This window comes from Vespa velutina, chromosome 9, assembly GCF_912470025.1.
Source record: "Vespa velutina chromosome 9, iVesVel2.1, whole genome shotgun sequence".
Classification (NCBI taxonomy): Eukaryota; Metazoa; Arthropoda; class Insecta; order Hymenoptera; family Vespidae; genus Vespa; species Vespa velutina.
In genome coordinates, this window is record NC_062196.1 from 1,325,001 (window position 1) to 1,343,799 (window position 18,799).

The 18,799-nt window shown below is 33.4% G+C and overlaps 1 protein-coding gene across 5 annotated transcripts in view; it reads left to right on the top strand.

The window, feature by feature from the left end:
- The window catches only part of LOC124951663 (furin-like protease 1), a 178,045-nt gene that overhangs the window by 92,028 nt on the left and 67,218 nt on the right, over positions 1-18,799 (top strand). Inside the window, exon 2 of one of the 5 annotated variants that reach the window (XM_047500414.1) lies at positions 3,704-3,773. The exons of the other annotated variants lie outside the window; for them this stretch is intronic. Coding sequence (XP_047356370.1) covers positions 3,750-3,773 — 24 coding nt within the window. The 5' untranslated portion in view covers positions 3,704-3,749. The remainder of the gene's footprint in view (positions 1-3,703; positions 3,774-18,799) is intronic. 5 annotated transcript variants of the gene reach the window in all.

Genomic DNA, 18,799 nt, shown 5'->3' on the forward strand with positions numbered 1-18,799 from the left:
ATTCTTACTACCGTACAATATCATATATTACCAAAAAGATCGATCAAAGAGAACATAATTTAAAATCTAATTAAAATCTAATTCTGAAAAAATTTCCGATATAAATATGATCGATAATCGGTCAGACTAGCAATTAGACGTTAAGAAAAAGAATGAAGAAAATGAGAAACAATAGTAGTCGAGGGAAGGTTGAATAAGATCAAAGAAAAAAAAGAATAAAAAGAAACAAAGGTTAAGGGATGCTTGACTAAAAGGATACACTTTGGTCGTAAGTTATACGTCGTAAGGTAACTCGAGTTACCTGTTCTCTTTCTCTCGCATACAATCTTAACTAAGGTAGATCAACAGGTAGTCCTGTCAGGAGCGTAATGCCTTGAAAGCCGGCCGCTACTTCGTACGATGAAATTTCGTGCAAAGTTACGCGCCACGAAAGCTACCAGTATCAAAACTCTTTTACAGACCTCCTATACGAGAAAAATCCGATTTGTGGCGTACTGATGAAAAAGCGCGAGATCGTGGCTACAATCTCCTGCAGATCGTATTTTCCTTCTGGCCTCTCTCATCTTGCAAAACTCTTTTTATGAATCGAATCGAGTTCGATTACGGTCGAGATTTTATCGAATGTCCTGTCGTAATGAAATTATTCGAACGTTTTTATGAAAGTCGCATAATCAACGAGTTTATTTTATTTATATATCGATTTATTTATCAATTTTTTTTATCGATTTATAGCATCGTGATATTTCTCGATAGAAAAAGAATATAATCTTTTCAAACAAAAACATCGCGTGCATGTTTAACACACGTTTTTCACCGATGATTGGTATTAAATTAGAAACACTTTATTTATAACGAATTTATTTATCGATCCTTTCGACAATTTAATTTTCTTGAAACATTCAATCTATTAATATTAAATCCAGCATAAATCTTTTAAATTTATTTTCAGAGAACTTTGAGATATAAAATATTAGGTAGGTATATATTAAGCTTGGATTTAAACAGAAAAATATTCGTGTTGTCTTTTCGTTAGAAACGTTGAAAAAAGGAAGGGTAGACTTGTATAAATGAACTATTTATAAATTTATATTAATGTAAACGTTTGCTCCATTATGCGTTCCATTAGAATATTTAACTAACGAATTCGTAAGATATTGAAAACTTTTCTTTACGGAATCAATTGGATATGGACGTAAAGTTACAAAATACTTACTTGGACTTTGTTCGTTTTATTCGTGACAACGCAATCAAATCAAAGCACGCTTGTATCTCTCTTTCTCTCTCTCTCTCTCTCTCTCTCTCTCTCTCTCTCTCTCTTTCTCTTTCTCTCTTTCTTGATTATCATTCGTTTTCTTCTTAGAAACGAGTCATTTGAACGTCCGATAGACAAGTCCCAAACGAACGTTTAATAAGTTCGATTTGCAATAGCAACGCTTTAGGCATTATCGCGTCGTTCTTATCTTCGTAGAAACCGGAACAAACGAGTTTCTGATTATCTTTGAACAAATCGAATAGCCCGAAACGTTTTATCCAGTTCTATTAGTCTCGTGGAACTTGCAATTTTCTTCCTACTCAAAGATTTTATTTAATTTTACTGTCCTTAGAAAACATTCGCCGTTTTACCAGATATTTTGATTTATTTCATAAAAAAAAATGATTGACCCTTTTAACATTTTTCGTACTTACTATCGTAAATTCATCCTTTTAATGTTTTATTTTGAAAAGATGCTGTGTTGGACGAACTTTACGTCTGTTAAGATGTAAAAATACGAAATATAACGAAATGTAATAAAACGAAATGTAGACGAAGTAATTAAAGTAATGAACGAGGAAATCTTAAAACACATTTTAACTGTGTAACTCTTAATTTCTTAAATTAAATATTTTTAAAATATAAGAGTAAGATGAAGCTATTCAAAAATTGTATGAATGGTCAAGATTTGTTTTTTATAATACATATAACGATAATACGATAATCTACATAATCATAGAATTATTAATAATAATAATAATACAACGATCGATAGAACATTTTCGATTACTTGTGAAAATTCATTATCGATTTCGTCACCCCTATACTTGAAACTTTTTCAATCGATCTCAACTAGAACCTAGAGAAGATCATTTCTGTTATCGAGAACATGCCAAAAAATACGTCCTATCGAAGAGACTTTTCAGAAACGAAAGCAGTAATGATAACTCTCGAATGAACCGAAAGTACGTGTTTAGAATACGATTGAGAGGAGCCAGATTCTAACGGGTGTTCGAATTGTTTCGTGAAATACATTTGTTTAACAGTAGTTCATCGATAACAATGATAATGACAATAGCAAAGATATCTCGATAATAGAACGTTAGAAATAAAAACATTTCAATTTTCTCGAGTATTTCTTAAAATTTGATTTTATTCGGTCATTGATCCTTGTATCGTTTAAAGAAATTTATGCTTATAAATCATTTAAGATTATTTAAAGATTACTTTCATTTGATTTATTTTGTAGATCTTGATAGACTTAACGTAACTTTGATATCAATCGTATTTCAAATTCGAAATTCGTAAAATAGAAATAATATAACATCGATATCAAACGAATTCCAAAATTATCACAGGACTTTGATTATTACAATTTTTTTTTCAATAATTTGATTAAATTGTAAATAAGTCTCCAAATCTTTTTAAATAAATAGATAAAGAGTTTATGAATTTTCTTATAATTTATCTAAATTCTATTGGAAAAATCAATAACGATATATCGTTATCATGTTGATGAATGTAAAAATAAGTGAATGAATGAAAAAGTTGTAATGTTAATAGACAACGTTATAGCGAATAATCAAATCATGAGCTTATTATCATAAACTTTTCTAAAGAAATGCGTTTCTTTTCTCTTTTTTCTTTTTTATTTCTCTTTTTTTTTTTTTTTTCTTTTTGTAAAATGTAACAGAAGGATCACTGACATCAGGTTGCGTACGTGCTACCGAAAATCAACTTTCACGTGGAACGATGCATCTCGTTTAGCATAGTAATTCGTCTAGTAAATACATTTCTAGCTGTTATCGAGAACAGCAACATCGTAAATCTAGTTTCAATATGTCACGACGTGCAACATGTATCGCATATTAAATGCTGATATCTCGGCGAATGTAATTAGCGTTATTAATTTGTGGACCCAATGTGATATTAGACAACAATCGACTTTTTACAACGAAATAATTAAATTGATTAACATTTTTCTTATGAAATTGTCAATTAAAAAAAATTAATAATCTTTTGCTTAGAAAAAAATCGTAAAAAACTATCGTGATTTAGTTGTTCGTCAATATAAACAAATTCTTTGCAAAAGATTATAGTACTCATAGCTATAATCACTTTTTTTTTTTCTAAAGAATTGTTCGTTCGTTTATTCACGAATAAGTATGACATTCGAGTGTTTCTTTTTGAGAAATCTTATCTTGCTTAACTATACAACATACATATACAGAATGAATTACAATTATTGATCATCTAGAAAATATTTCTTTAATTATTAAATGAAATTAGATCATCTTTTTGAGGCTTTTAGTTCCATTATAATTTGGAATTAATACGATTCGTCTATTACATTTAATGAGTCGTATGTCATTCGGATTAAATTTGGATAGAGAAATTAACGGAAATAATTAATAATATAGCGAATTAATGGAATGAATTTCTCTGTTTCAGGTGAGTCTCGTATCCAGTAGTCTATAGAGTCCTGTTTACGGTGCGAATGCGTGCATGGATAAATAGAACGGTAATATAATATACCTACTACACGAAGAAACTCTCGAGATATCTATCCGGGCGAATAGAAGTCTAGAATTCTATCATACTTGAAAGAGCTCTATGTACATCGTTCTACCTTTCAGGAGGATGCATAACGCGCAAGGAGAACGCGAGTATTTTCTACTAGTTCGTTACCTCGCACGCAAACCCCTTTAATTCATAGCCGATATTCATCGATATTTTCTCGTTTCTCGGTTTGAAAGGGAATCAAATCTCTCGGTGGATTAAATAAATGAAAAAAAAAAAAAAAAAAAAAAAAAAAAAAAAAAAATAGTTTTACGTTTGATAAAAGTGATTTTCTATGTTAAAAGAAAAAACGAAAATTGAGAAATAGTTTGTAATAAAATGAAAATAGATATTTTTAATGGCGATAAGTTAAAAGAATTATAGGACTATATAAATTTGTCACTGATAACGAACCGTCATTTTGAAGTAGGTATATTAATTTCCGAAAGAGGATCGTCCCTTATTACGCTTCGACCAACGTCCAAGGGTTCTCCTTTACAGGATCGGGAAGCTAAGTACGTTATTTATCATTCCGCTATTCTTGCTCTCTTTTGAGTCGTGATTTATCGTCAAGGAAGAATCTCCGAGGTCAGCTTGTATCGGATCGGTCTGTGCTCTCCGAAGCGTTCATGGTTGTATTCTCGACATTTTCGAAGTTACGAAGGTATATCGTCTGTAAGAAAATCGAAGAATTCCGATTAAATTCGATATTGCGGTAGGAAAATATAGGAGGAAGAAAGACTAAGAATACTTTTAAAATATGAACGCCTATCAAATAAATGAAAGAACTTTAGCCCCTTATTGATTTCGATAAAATTATCATTAATAAATAACAAACGTTAAATTGATATCAATAAATCATTGATCCTCGGGATATATGAATATTATATCAAAGTATTATACAAATTCTCTTTATCAACAAGAGAGAATGGGGAAAATTTACAAAAGTAAAGAGGAATTTCAATTAAATTTTTATTAGATAAATTCTGCCGCGACTAAAGAAAACGAAACAAAAAATATAAATAAAGAAAAAAACAAAGAAAGAAAGAATTAATAAATAAATTAATTAATTAAAAAATAAATAAAAAATTAAATCCATGCTCCGTTGAAACCTCGAAATTCACATATAGCGATAAATTGTGCGTAAATAGTTCGATATCAGCGTATCCTGATACAGAATGGAAAGTGCTATGTCTATTTCTCAATGTTTCGCGTTAATTAATAATCTCGCTGTTTGATATGGCGCATCTATCCGTTTTAAGCGAGCGAGCAACCAACCGAGAGATGCGACCAACCACCCACTCTTTCCTTCCACCCGCCCCTTTCTCGTAATACCATTCACTCTCCTCTCTCTCTCTTCCTCTCCCTGTATGTGTGTGTGTGTGTGTGTGTGTCTTTCACGACGGCGCCACACGGAGCAATAAATAATTAGTTTCAACGGTACGCATCCACGAAATGGCGGCTCGTCGACTACGGTTAATTAAGAACGCGAGGCAGCCTCGTTGTAAAATTAGTTGCCTTGGATGCATCGTAGTATCGTTCTCTTCGTTTCATAGTAACGACATTGTGCTCCACCTCTTTTCTGACCGTCCGACAAATCGTTTACTACTCGGCTCCATTGCTCCTGTTAAACGTTCCGTGTATCGTATTTCCATGTTGGATTAAAAACCTTTTTCTTTTTTCTTTTCTTTTCATCCATTTCTCTTTTACATGCTTCATTTTTCACATTTGATATTTACTTATGAACAAAATATATTGAATTTTATGTTTGTATATGCTTTAATTAAACTAAAAATTTAATTATATTATTATTTATAAAGAACAGATTGAAAATTTAATTATATTACTATTAATAAAGTACTAACTTTAATGAATTAAAAGCAAAGATAAAAATGAAATACTAAAGATATGATCTTTTTTACCGATAATAGCACTGTTTAGAAAAAATGAATGTTTGCATTATTAAAAGCGAAAATGTTATTCTTTCCTTTTTGTTTACAAATATTTATTTATCTTATTTTGTTTACATATTTATGTTTTCCTCTTATTATCTCAACATAACTTATGTTATCTCAATAGTAAATTCTTTTTATGTGTTTGCACGTGTGCATGCGCGCACACACACACACACACACACGTATTAATAAGATTTCAGTCGTGAAAAGTAATGACAAATTCTTTGAAAGTTTTCCTTCAAGTTAGAATTTCCTGAATCGTTTTGAAATTCGTCCTCGGTTTCTCGATTTTTTTGAGAATTACTTCTTCACCAAAAGAAATATCAAAAAGGTTTATCGTATCTATAGTCTGACTCTAATGGAATTCCTTGGATGCACTTTCCTTCTTATTACAGAGTTTCATTGCGCGTGAAATATTGACGGAATTTAAACGCATTAGGAATGAGATACGCGCGGAGTTTGGATTCGCTTTAATGAAACATCCCCCCTATTGTTCAAAGTCAGCGGGAGATTGTGTTCTTCATTTTATACACATCTTCGTCAATATTTTATCAAATAAATTATGTATATTTTATTAATGTTATGCTATTACTATATCCGTCAGAATAGGGTTGTGATGTATCCGTCAGTGATAAAGGTCGACATTTGCCAGACGTGCATTCGACTAGTAGTAAAGTCGTTTTTTTTGTTATATGAATACTATGAGCTAAAAAAGAACCCGTTTCATTATTTCTATTTTATCGTTTAATAGGAACACAAGAATAATAAAATTATTTTAATTATAGAAATTAAATAATTATAAAAATATAAAATATAAAAAGTGTAGAAACTTACTACAAAGAAGATATCGTACGATCATTTTCCCCATGCAACATATAAAATTTATTAACGATATATGTAAATGGTTTAATCTTTCCTATGTATTGGTTGTATATATTTATATAAAAAAAATAAAGGACCCTATATAGTCCTTCGAATCGTACGTTTGTACAGTTTGTTTGAACGAAAAAAGAAAAAAGAAAGAAAAAACGAGAGATTATAAAAGTAAAGAAATTTGTTCAGATTAGAAAGAGTTCGAAAAAATGAAAGTGAAAAAGAAAACGCTCGAAGGAAAACGGAAATCAGAAGTCGAAAGGACCAGGAAGAAGGGTCTAAGTCTCCCTTCCGACGTAGAACTTCTCATCCCACGCTTTCATCTTATGGTCGATATTCGCAGCAACTCGAACGAGCCAACGCCTAGTGCCGGTTCAGATAACTTTCACCGTCAAAGCTATCCAAAGTTTCGAAATTAGCTCGGACTAATTTTAGCTGGCGAACCTTCCGATATTGGTCAGTTGAAGATCTCCCTTTGAAATCTATCGATCTTTTAAATGCTTTTTTATATTCTTTATTTTTTCTTCTTTCAATTTTTCGATTTAATATACGTATAAAAATTTTCAATTATTGAAAATAATAATTATTTAAAATAATAAGTCTAATTATTATATAATAAGTCTAATTATTATACTATTAAATCCAGATAAAATCTTAAATGTAATCCATCCTTTAGTTAATTTTGCAATATCTTTGTTGTTCGTTTCACCGATTTAACAATCAAGGGAAAGAATATAAGCGAGCGAATTTAAAATAGTGCAATTATTTTTTGTTTTTATTTTATCAAACATTCTTCGTCACTTCCTTTGCAATGAAAGAACACTTTGGAAAAATTTCTTTGGGGTTGAGATAAAAAGTAGCACACTGTACGTGACCGCGTACGGGCGCATATGTCGAGCTTCCAAAATAAGGGATGGCTTAGTCTGCACAGGGGAAGAAAAATCCTTACCTTCTTTCTTTTTCTCTCCAGTCTTCTTCCACTACCCCGTTATTCTGTCTTTTTCTTTTTAGTTTCTTTTCTCTTTCTTTCTCTCCTTCTTCCTTTGTCCCTCTCTCTCTCTCTCTCTCTCTCTCTCTCTCTCTCTCTCTTTCTCTCTCTCTCTACCTCTCGGTCGATACTCGCATCAGACGATAACAGGCAACGTCGACCGCGTACGTTTCTCTGGAACAAGTCTCGTAGACGAATTAAACTCATCGTTCTCTCGTTCCTTGTATCATCTACCTCGTCTACTTCTCTAAATTTGAAACAGACAATTTCTTTTCCTACCCAGTAACCCGAAAAATCTCCTCGTCACGAGCTTTCACCGAGAATACTCGAGAAAATTGCCCTTCTTACGATCATTTCAATTTGCTTTCCGAAGCGCGTCGTTCGAAGAGATTCTTGAGGTCTCAAAAGAGAAGAGTTTCGTCGAATTTAAATCTCATGTATCAAGAAGGAAATTTCAAGATACTTTAACATCGTACCGAGTGCTCTGTTCTACGATAAATTCAACTTGAAGATTGACTCGAGAATGTCTCGACTCTTCTACGAAACATCTTTGAAAATCGTTGTGGCAACGTAAAACGATCTTCGTATCGAATATTTCAAAGATTTTAAAGATACCCCTCCCCCTTTTTTTTTCTTTCTATCAATTGATATAAAACAAGCTCTTAAAAGTTTCGTTCGATAATAGAATGGAAATTCGTATTCTTGTCTTCGAAAAAATGCGATTAATAAGTTGTGTCAAATGATTTGATATTTTGTTCAAATTTATGATAAATAAGGTATTATTTTCTTTTCAAATTAATTATGATAATACTTAGATATAGTTAGTAGGTACAATTAGAACGGTAAAATTCATTAATGGAATAATTGATGAAATAATATTTGCTTTATTATAAGTTAATTAAACATTTATGTATGTAAGTCAATTTATAAGCGAATACGAAAATTGTACAGTTTTTTTTTCGCAATATTAAATAGGTCGTCGGAAAGGATAACTTCAAATGAAACATCACAGACGGTCGGTAGTTTTCGTTACCTCTTCTCGATGTCGAGCACGTGTTTTTCGAGAAATTATATATATAGGTCAGTGGATCAGTGCGTCAATGTTTCATGCACCGGGTGTTTCACGTGTAAACTTTATATATCGAGGAAGATGATATTACGAAAGAAGTTAAGTTCGAATAATTTACACAAAAGAAAAGAAAAAAGAAATTTCGAGACAAGTAACGACAGATATTTTTTGACAGTTTAGGGAGAGAACATACTAATCGAATACAAATCGATATAGCTAGAACAACTTCCTACGAAATGGTGCCAACGTGTGCTCGATGTATCGGGTGACCCATTAAAGTACGATCATCGTCTTGGCAAAGATAACATTTAGGCTCATCATCGACATTACATTCTCCTCTTTTTCACGTTACTTACTTTCTGTTATCTGAGACCTTTTTAAGGAAGTGCATTTTCGCTTGTAGATAACGCCTCAATTACTAGAACGACTACGACGTTAATTTTAACGTAACATTATCCTTGCGACACTTTCAACGGTAGAGAAAGATATGGGGTAAAAAGACAAGAAATAGAAAGATAGAGAGAGAGAGAGAGGGGGAAAGGGAGAGAGAGAGAGAGAGAGAGAGAGAGAGAGAGAGAGAGAGAGAGAGAGAGAGAGAGAGAAAGAGTACGTAATAATATGGAATAGTAGGTCCTAGCGCGGAAGAAGCGTCGCGAGAGTTCTGACTTCGGCTAAAGGCCGTTTTCATCCTCGTTATTTAAGATTACTCTCGGGAGCTTGCCCTACAATTTATGAAACCCGTAATACGCTTTTCCACCGGCACCAACGACTAGTACGTCGTGGTAGGGCACACCCGAAGGCATTGCCGTACTACTTTTTTGCCGACGTGTAATGATTATGTGAACCAACCGAAGAAATAGAGAAGAAGAAAAAGAAGAAGAGAAGGACCAGACGAGAAGAACGGTAGGAGAAATAATGCACCGCGCATGCGCATCTATATATATATCTATATATATATATATATATATATATATATATATGTACGTGCGTATGCGTGTATATCTACTACAAATAATGTATGGATGTGTGCATGTTAATGCGTAATTGTACTTCCTGATCTTTATCAGCCGTTGAAAAAGCACCATAGATTGTCTATCTCTTTTTATCTCCATTCATTCGTTCATTCATTCATTCAAACCACACTTGGATTCAGTTGTAGAAACGATTCGAGTCAGACCACCGAATGATAAATGTTCTTACCGATACGATTGGATTTAAGCGTTGAGAGACGATACTAAGCTTTACCGGCTTCTGTTTGGATCCCACTATTACTGAGAACCAAGTACGAACGATTTTTCTTCCAACGATTCTTTAAATCTTTTCTTATGTCTTATGGTATTCTGCGACGTCATCGTTTTTATCTCGTACGTTTTCGGATTTCGATATTTTTCATTGGCGATCATAATTTATGCGAATATCATAGAATATGATCGATAATTTCTTAACGTCTAAAAATATTATCTTTTTAAAAATAGAAAGTTTGCCCTTTTTCTTTGGATACTTTCTTCAATGTTTTGTAATTAGGATTAAGATATATGGAGAACGATTAATTGTTATTTATTATATATAAGAGATCCCGTTTTTTAATGAATTTGATTTAATGGAGATCTGAACTCGGATCTATTTGAAAATAATTGTCAAAGTTTAAACAACGAATACTAGTATAAGTAAGTATGACAAAAAATTATCTAAATGTTGATTTGTATTCTACTTACAGAGCTCATCCTTCTTTCTTGCTTTTCTCGTGTAAGTCATTTTCACAATGGTCATTCGTTAGAGATGCGCCCGAGCACACGCGCGCAATAGCTGTCTACCTTTTAACGATTTCAGCTCAACATTTGCACATTCTTCGTAGCTTTCTCTGCGGGACACCACGGTCCGTAATTACTCGCGTTCTCGTTCATTATGTTTTTTGTCAAATGCAAGGGTTTCGTGAGGCAAGAGACAAGAGAGAACCGGTATTCTGCTTCTTTAGCGATGCAAATCTTTTCATAAAATTTATGCGCCCACCGTCCCGACATTTTTTTTCTTTTTCTTACTCCGTACTCGTACTACGTACTCATGCAATTAAATTTACATTTGTAACTTATTTAAAGATCAGATCAGTGAAATCGAGATAGACCATGGAAAATACCGCGGGAGAAAACTTTTTTCGGAATAGAGAAAGTGTAATAATTTCGAGAGTTTGGCTTTTCCGAGCGCATGAAAAATTTTAAATCTTATCGGTACATATCTCGTCAAATATTGAATCAATTTATTAAAAAGATGTCGTCATAAAAACTAAAAGATTTATTACAGTAATAAACTGGCAATTAATCAAGAATAAATTGAATAGTTATCTAAAAAGATGAAATTAAATTTTTCTTTTAAAGTTACCTTTGAAATTATAATTTTGATAATTTCTCTTTCCTTCAAAATTGTTCATTTTGATTAATGTATATAAGAATCAGGAACAGGTTATCATTCTTGCAAAAAAAATATCGAACCAATGGAACTCTTGGCAATCGTATACCATCGTCGTAGGCCGTAACAACGACGGAAGTAGCATTTCAAATGAAAATAATTTTGCCATAACATAACCTCTCTCTCTCTCCCTTCTCTACGTCCTCTACCACTCGAAAAACCATATCAGGATCTATCGTCCGATATTACTGTTTTACTACCCAATAATTCCTCTGGAAAACGAGTGTTATCTTTTCTCTCGTTGTCCTCTGGTTTTTTTACTCCTCTACCCTTATACTCTCTTCTCCTTTTTCTTTTTTTTTCTCTTTTCTTTTTATTTCGCTTTCGGCAACGACGAAATATCCTCTGGAGAAAAGCACACACGCAATATTCTTGGCTCAATCCATTAATGGCCATATACTTGTACATTGTCAGGGTAAATATATACGGGTACGTATAACAATCGAAATTCATTCTCAACAGCAACTACAAAACGTACGCGGTGGCCTTTGGCCAAACGAAACGTATTACGATTGATCGACGATTCGGAATCGGTTATGTTTGAAGAATTTAGAATGATTTCGAAATTAGAACGACCTCGTTAAAAATGTTATTATATAGACATGTGAGTTTATATCAATTCAATGAGCAAGCAATTTCTAACTTTCGTACATTCAATTATTATCGATTATACTATTGCAATATGTTTCTCTTTTACTAATCTAACGTTGCAAACTCGTCAGCAAATTTTCAAGTTTCAATCTATCCAATTACGATGAACTCCAGAATCGTGACTTATCAACAAGCCAATGAAGATTTCGTACGTGTGCAAACTTTCTCTCTGTCTGTCTCTCTCTCTTTCTCTCTCTCTCTCTCTCTCTCTCTCTCCCTCTCTTTCTCTTTCTATCTCTGTCTCTCTCTTTCTCTTTCTCACTCCCATTCTCTCACGGGTTATCTTGGCAACATTTTATGGCGCATAAAGTGCGCGGAAATGGTGAGGAGACATTATCGCATAGGGAGGTATCTCGTTACGAAACCTTCATCGGATGTAGATACGTATACAGAGTCGTGGTGAAGGGCGAAACCACGCTACACAGAATAACGGAAGTTTGCTGGATATGCCTCGGAAAGTTGGCGGTAAAGAGAGGAGAGAGAGATGAGGGTAGAATGGTGGGAAGGAATGGGAGGGAACAGGCGGGAGGTTCCAAGGACCGAATGTCGAGTATGTCCTCCCTACGTGAAACGCATATCCATTTCGGTTCGTAGACGACATTCGTATGGCTCCTCGGCAAAAGTTATCTTCCGTCTGCGGTAAGGAGAGTGACACGAGTTCAAACCTGATTTCCCGTCAGCTCTCTACGACAGCTGGGAGACGAATGCCACAAGGGTGTATAACGAGAATGTAGGCTTGGTGACTGCCACTGCATACGAAAATGTCCATCCTGATCAAAGTCTCGCTATGAAATATACAATAGGTGTGTATGTCAGATAGAATAAGAAGCATAATACAGTATATATATATATACACATATATATGTATATATATATATATATATATATATATATATATATATATATGTATCTACATATTTATATATATATATACATATATATATATACATATATATATATGTATATATATTTATATGTATATATATACGTATATAACGATACACATTTTTTCATTGTCATAGAAGTATTCCATAGATAAGAAGTTTCAAACAAAATGAGGAGTTCAACAGTGTGAGACAATCGATCATGAATAATATATTATTTTCTATCGTTCTTCAAAATTTTTCTGATCTTTTTTTTTTTAAACTTCATAAAAATTTTGTCTTTTTTTGATTTTTATTTTCGAATAAATATAAAGAATTAATGATGAAGAATCTAAAAGGTTTCATTGATAATTTGGTGAGAGAAACCCATTAACCGATACGAAACGGACAAAAGTAGCTCTTACATTAAGCTTGAAAGTCACTCCAATTTTCTGCGATCCTTTCGTGTGTATTTAGCGGTTGAGAAAACGTCATTCGCGCGCTCTCGCGTGTATAAGAAGAGCATCTGTGCAAACGCAGCTTATTTACAAAAGGCACGTTACCAGGAATGTGCACAGGTGTGCTAATAATTTCTTAGGCTGCACGTACCCACTATCTTGGTGATGTTTACAGCTATTTTCATTATCTTAATTAGACCTTCTCTTTAATACCTTTACATCATTTCGCACTTGTTTTGATGGATCATGTTAATTAATTAATCTTTATTATTTTAATAATTGAATTGATAATTATTTTAATAATCGAATTGATAATTTGAGTTTGTAAAGTTTGAGACGGTACTTTCTCGAATTGATTAAAATAAGTTAAATCTTCATTCTCCACCTTTGATTACCAACAGATTTTACGTAATCATCTTAAACACGGGTTATACCTAAAATTGTGGACGATATTTTAGCAACCGTTTACACAGTAATTACGGTCTCTATCTCGCTATACCGTGCGACAATAGTCACAAATTGAGGTAAAACCCTATATATAATTACTCGAAAGCACAGCGACAAACTTTCCAAGCGGTATAATTAGAATTTATTAGAAGGCAAACCCTTAGTAACTGCGGAGTTCAAAGAATCAATCTTACCTATAGCGCCCGCCTTGAGCTGCCGTCTGACTTTTCCTACGCCTCTACCACTTATTGTTACAGCGTTTGTTAGTTGTGTTAGTCGCGAGGTACATCAAGAAGCGGTAACACGGAACTAGCAAGTAAGAAGGACGAGCAGACAAGCATGGAAAGTTTGTACGCTGTAATTCCGATAAGTTTTAATGACGATGAAGTGAAGGAGGAAATAGAGGAGGATGAAAGAGGCCTGGCATGTCTCCGATAGTTGTATGCGCGTGTGCACATACTGTACCATAGTAGTAAGTAATTAATTGGTACATCAAAGGAAAGAATGCTCCGCTTGATAAAGCTTTATGCTTAAAAGAACCTTCGTCTTTCGTAGATTTAATATCAACGAACGGAAATTCTCTTTTTAAATGGCATTGTTCTATCTCTCCATAATTCAAACTTGAGTTATACAATTTATTATATATTAATTTGAATTATTCTCGATTTTTATTTGTTTTACGATAAAGTTCAATATTTTCGAAAGTTTTTGTAAATAATAATACTTTCGAATTGATAAATATGTATCCATAGTGTAGAGTGATTTTACACTGGTTACATAGCATGATTTTAAAATGGTTTTAACGCGGATTAGATTTACATATTTCAGGACTAAGATCGTTCCGTGTGTAAGCTTTCAACATATGTAATCTTCTTGTTGAAAAACTGAAAGAGAGAGAGAAAGAAAAAGAGGAAGAGAGAGAGAAAGAGAGAAAAGGCACTTCAAAAATCTTTCTCTCACGGTGGCCCAGATTACATTCGAAGTGAGCTGGTATATGGTCGACGACAAGCATGGACTTACATAAAATATCGTTTCCGTAGTGGCTGCAAAGTCTCGTAGGTACCGTTCGTTTCGATCCCTTCCTCCCTTTTCTGTTTCCCCCTCTTTTCCCTCCATTTTAACGATCCCATTCCTCGCCTATTAATTATTCTCTGAACACGCTCCTACATCCTAATGAAATTCATTTCTGTTTCGGAGGTTATTAATTGATGATCCTATTGAAAAATTTTCGGACAATTTAATTCTCGAAGAGTGTGCAATTTATAATAATAATAATAATAATAATAATAATAATAATAATAATAATAATAATAACAATGATAATAATAATGAATCGATCTTCGAAAATTTTTTATAGTAACGTTAAAAAAAAGTTAAATATCAGTGATATCCATAATATTTACGTATTCGATGCTCGTTGTTGAAAATCATAAATCGAATATTTGTTAATCCACTGAGACGTCGGTAACTTCCTAGAAAATGCTATTAACCTGACCAAGAGGTTTTTAATAAAATGAGAAACTCTCTTAAAGGACCGAGTTTTAAACTGCCGTAAAGAGGAAACTATTTGAAACTACGATGATCTTAGAAATTAACGTATTCTCTATCTTTCTCTTTCATCCGTAAAACTAGTTTTAATGAACGTTGTCAACTATAAATCTGTCGACGTACGACGATGTACTATTCTTGATAATTGCGAATCTTTATGTCCTTTACGACCATTTAATTAATCTTAAATCATTTTGGAAAACCATTGAATAAGCCATTTTCATATTATTTGACATGTTGACTGAGCAATAAATAATCGAATATTTACCTATTTTCAAAGATAAAGAAGAGATAGCGAACACAATGTAACCAGAGAAAAAAACGTTGGAAAATATTTCTCTTCAGGTGATTAATAGCTGTACACAATTTTCATATCAACAAATTTTTATAAAAACGCATACAAGTTCGATGAGAATTTGGTTACAAATTGTCAATTTTACATAAATAATAATTCCGATATCGTATCAATCAGGAATATATAATTATATCATTAATTAATTAAGCTCGTTTGTAAAAATATTCTCTCTCTCTCTCTCCCTCTCCCCCCCCCTCTCTCTCTCTCTTTCTCTCGTTTGCTTTCATTTTCACCAATGACGATAATTATTATGAAACAGAACGTACTACACCATATTTATGACCACATTCAAGCTAGATATTTCCCATGGACTAGAATAGAATAAATGGTGGGAATATTAAAGGTTCCGTTGAATTCAACAGGACAATAGGCCTCGTGACTCGTTCTCTTCTGTCGGTTCGTTGGGGGTTGAAAGACCGTCGTCCTGAGGCAAATCTAGCCCTTAACTAGCAACTCACCCCTCTGTACTTTCTTCGTAAACATACCATTCCTTCCTCGGCGTTCGTTCCCCTTCGTCTTTCGAAAGGCTGACATTTTGCGTTACGATCACGGCCGAGACCAGCGAGCTTGGTGAAATATGGTTAACTTAGTGGAAGATATTAGGTTTGCTCTCAAATTAGACCGCTCACCGTTGCGAAGAGGGAAGATACTAAGGCTCCCTTCTCTCAGCGGGACCACTAGGACCCTCGATGCGTATGTTTCCTCATCGTCGTTTCTACGCTTTGAAAATTGCAATAGAATCGACCCAACACTCCGCTATGTTCTAGTTTGGCTAATAAAATTTTTTTCTTTTATGAGATTCCGTTTCTTCGTGCTTTTATCGTTTAAAATTTTATTCGTAAATTCTTATGAGTCCGTAGAAGTTATTTGATTAATGATATTGTTCCATTTAAACATAAGATTATTATATAATCACAGATCGATCTTATGTTTACATTTTATGCAATACAAGTTTGTTTCTTAATCAAATACTTTAGAACTAATGGATAGATTCGACTAACAATGTTTACTTTTCAGAATACATTACTGCCATTAATCATAATCCCAAACGATATTCTTTACACAATTATAATTGATAGATAAAGAAAGTACGGTTAGCTTCTTATCGGGACAATTTTTCTCTAGTTGACAAATAGATTATAAGTAGCTCGTGTCGTCTGACGAACAAAATACAATATAATCGAGAAAAGAATTTTGCAATATAGGGACATAAATCAAACGATCAGAAGCAACATAATCATTGAAACTAGTGGGTGGATGGATAGGTGGGAGATATGTAACGCCGTTATAAACTTCCGTAGGGCTATAAATTTCTTTCCGAGTCGGTGATCCGCAACGATCCCGGCCGATCTTCGCTACATCTGGCAACCTTCCAAGAAATTAATGCCTTAAAGCTGAGATGCAGATACGTGTACTGAGAGGAAAAGAGTTAGTGAAAGAGAGAGAGAGAAAGAGAAAGAGAGAGAGAGAGAGAGAGAGAGAGAAAGAGAGAGAAAGAGAAAGAATCAGGAAAAAACGATTGCAATGTCGACTCATTCAGATTAGGATTCTACTGAGAGAGATAGGAAATAAGGAGGGAGAAGGAAAAAGAGAGAGAGAGAAAGTATGAAAAGCTCGTCTGAATCTGCACGATCTTGGAAGAGCGTTCCACTTTCTGCACGTATCAAAACACTCGCATCGTTCTTCGCTCTCGTGAAATGTCTAATTTGATTACAAGAAAGTGGGAAGAAACACGCGGTCCAAAGAGGAAGAGACAGTCTTCAGAAAAGCTCCCTTTCTCGAAATTTGTTTTCGTATGATGCGCAAAAGAAATTACGTTTGGGTTATGCAATCACGCAAATCCTATTTATTCGCGAATATTTCCGTCAAAGTTTCTCTTTTTTTCTATTGATTTCTTATCAAGATTTTTGCAATTTGTATGACGCTCTCTTTCTTTCTCTCTCTCTCTCCCTCTCTTTTCTTTTGATTTGCTTGATTAAAATAAATATTTGACTTTGTTGCATTTTGTTAAATATTTTCTGATTTAATAACGTCACTCGTTTATTATATATCTACGTATATCTATATTTCTTTTAATCTTTAAATCTTGCTATTCTTGAGATTTCATACATTTATTTTTCTTTCCTCTTATCTTTCAATATCTCGTTTGAAAAAAAAGAAACAAAAAAGAAATAAATTTACCTATGTTTTCTCAAAGGATTTCATTGGATTTCTTTCGAGCTTTAAAACGTGATTATTTTCAAATAGACGTTAGACCGGTTCCGGATTATCGCGAAGAACTAGGACACCTCGATTTTAGACTGATTCGCAAACACCTCTTTGTTCTTCTCTCTCTCTCTCTCTCTCTCTCTCTCTCTCTCTCTCTTTCTCTTTCTTTCTTTCTCTTTCTCACTAAAACTAGAAGAACTTTCTACCAAGCTTTGCAGGGAGCACAGATGGCCCGCAGACCGCACCGTCTCATAAACATTTTCTTCGACTTAGTTTGAACGTAGGTAAACCAGGGCAGTTATAATTAACCCTTTTCCGTATCTTTAATTTGAAAAAGAAAAAAGAAAACACGATGACAATAAACAAAATGCTGAACAAAACCTCTTTTTTTTTCTTTCTCTTTTTATTCCCAATTAATAGAAACAACTTTGCTATTAAATATCGATGCGAGGCTCGCTTTGGCGAAGGCAGGAACAAACAAACGAGCAGCAATGACGACAAGAGGAACAGCAAGTATTGAACGAGCTCGCCGATCGACACCGACCTAGATTCAAAAAGCGGCGAGATGCTTGTTAGTTGGCTTTAATCGTGGATTATCCAACTTTAAAAGCTCCCGGTTGTGCTGAACCGACGACCGTATATAAAGTAGAAACGTAATAGAAAGTTCTGCAATTAGAGAGTGTGATTAAAAAAGACTCGACGCCCGTAGGCGAAGACTACGCACGTAAATAGTCACAAGAGACACGTTTTCAACGAGATTGTGATAATCACTTTTTTCCTTGCCTTCATCCGTAATTTTTATTTTCTTATAAGCGTGATTATATTTTCTTATTTTTTCTTTTTTTTTTTTTGTTTTCTTTTTCTGGAAACATAATAGTCGAAAATATAAATGTGTTTATATTATTGTGGAAAAAGAAAATCATGCGTTTCTAATATGAGAAGACATAAAATAAAATAGGATATAAAATTCAATTGAAATCGATCGATTATAATTCTTTAACTCTTCGTATCTGATATATTATTCATGATTAGAATATTATAGAAAATATATATGTATATTGTAACGTCAAATTTCATTCCAATATATAGTTAATATCGAGAATAATTCAT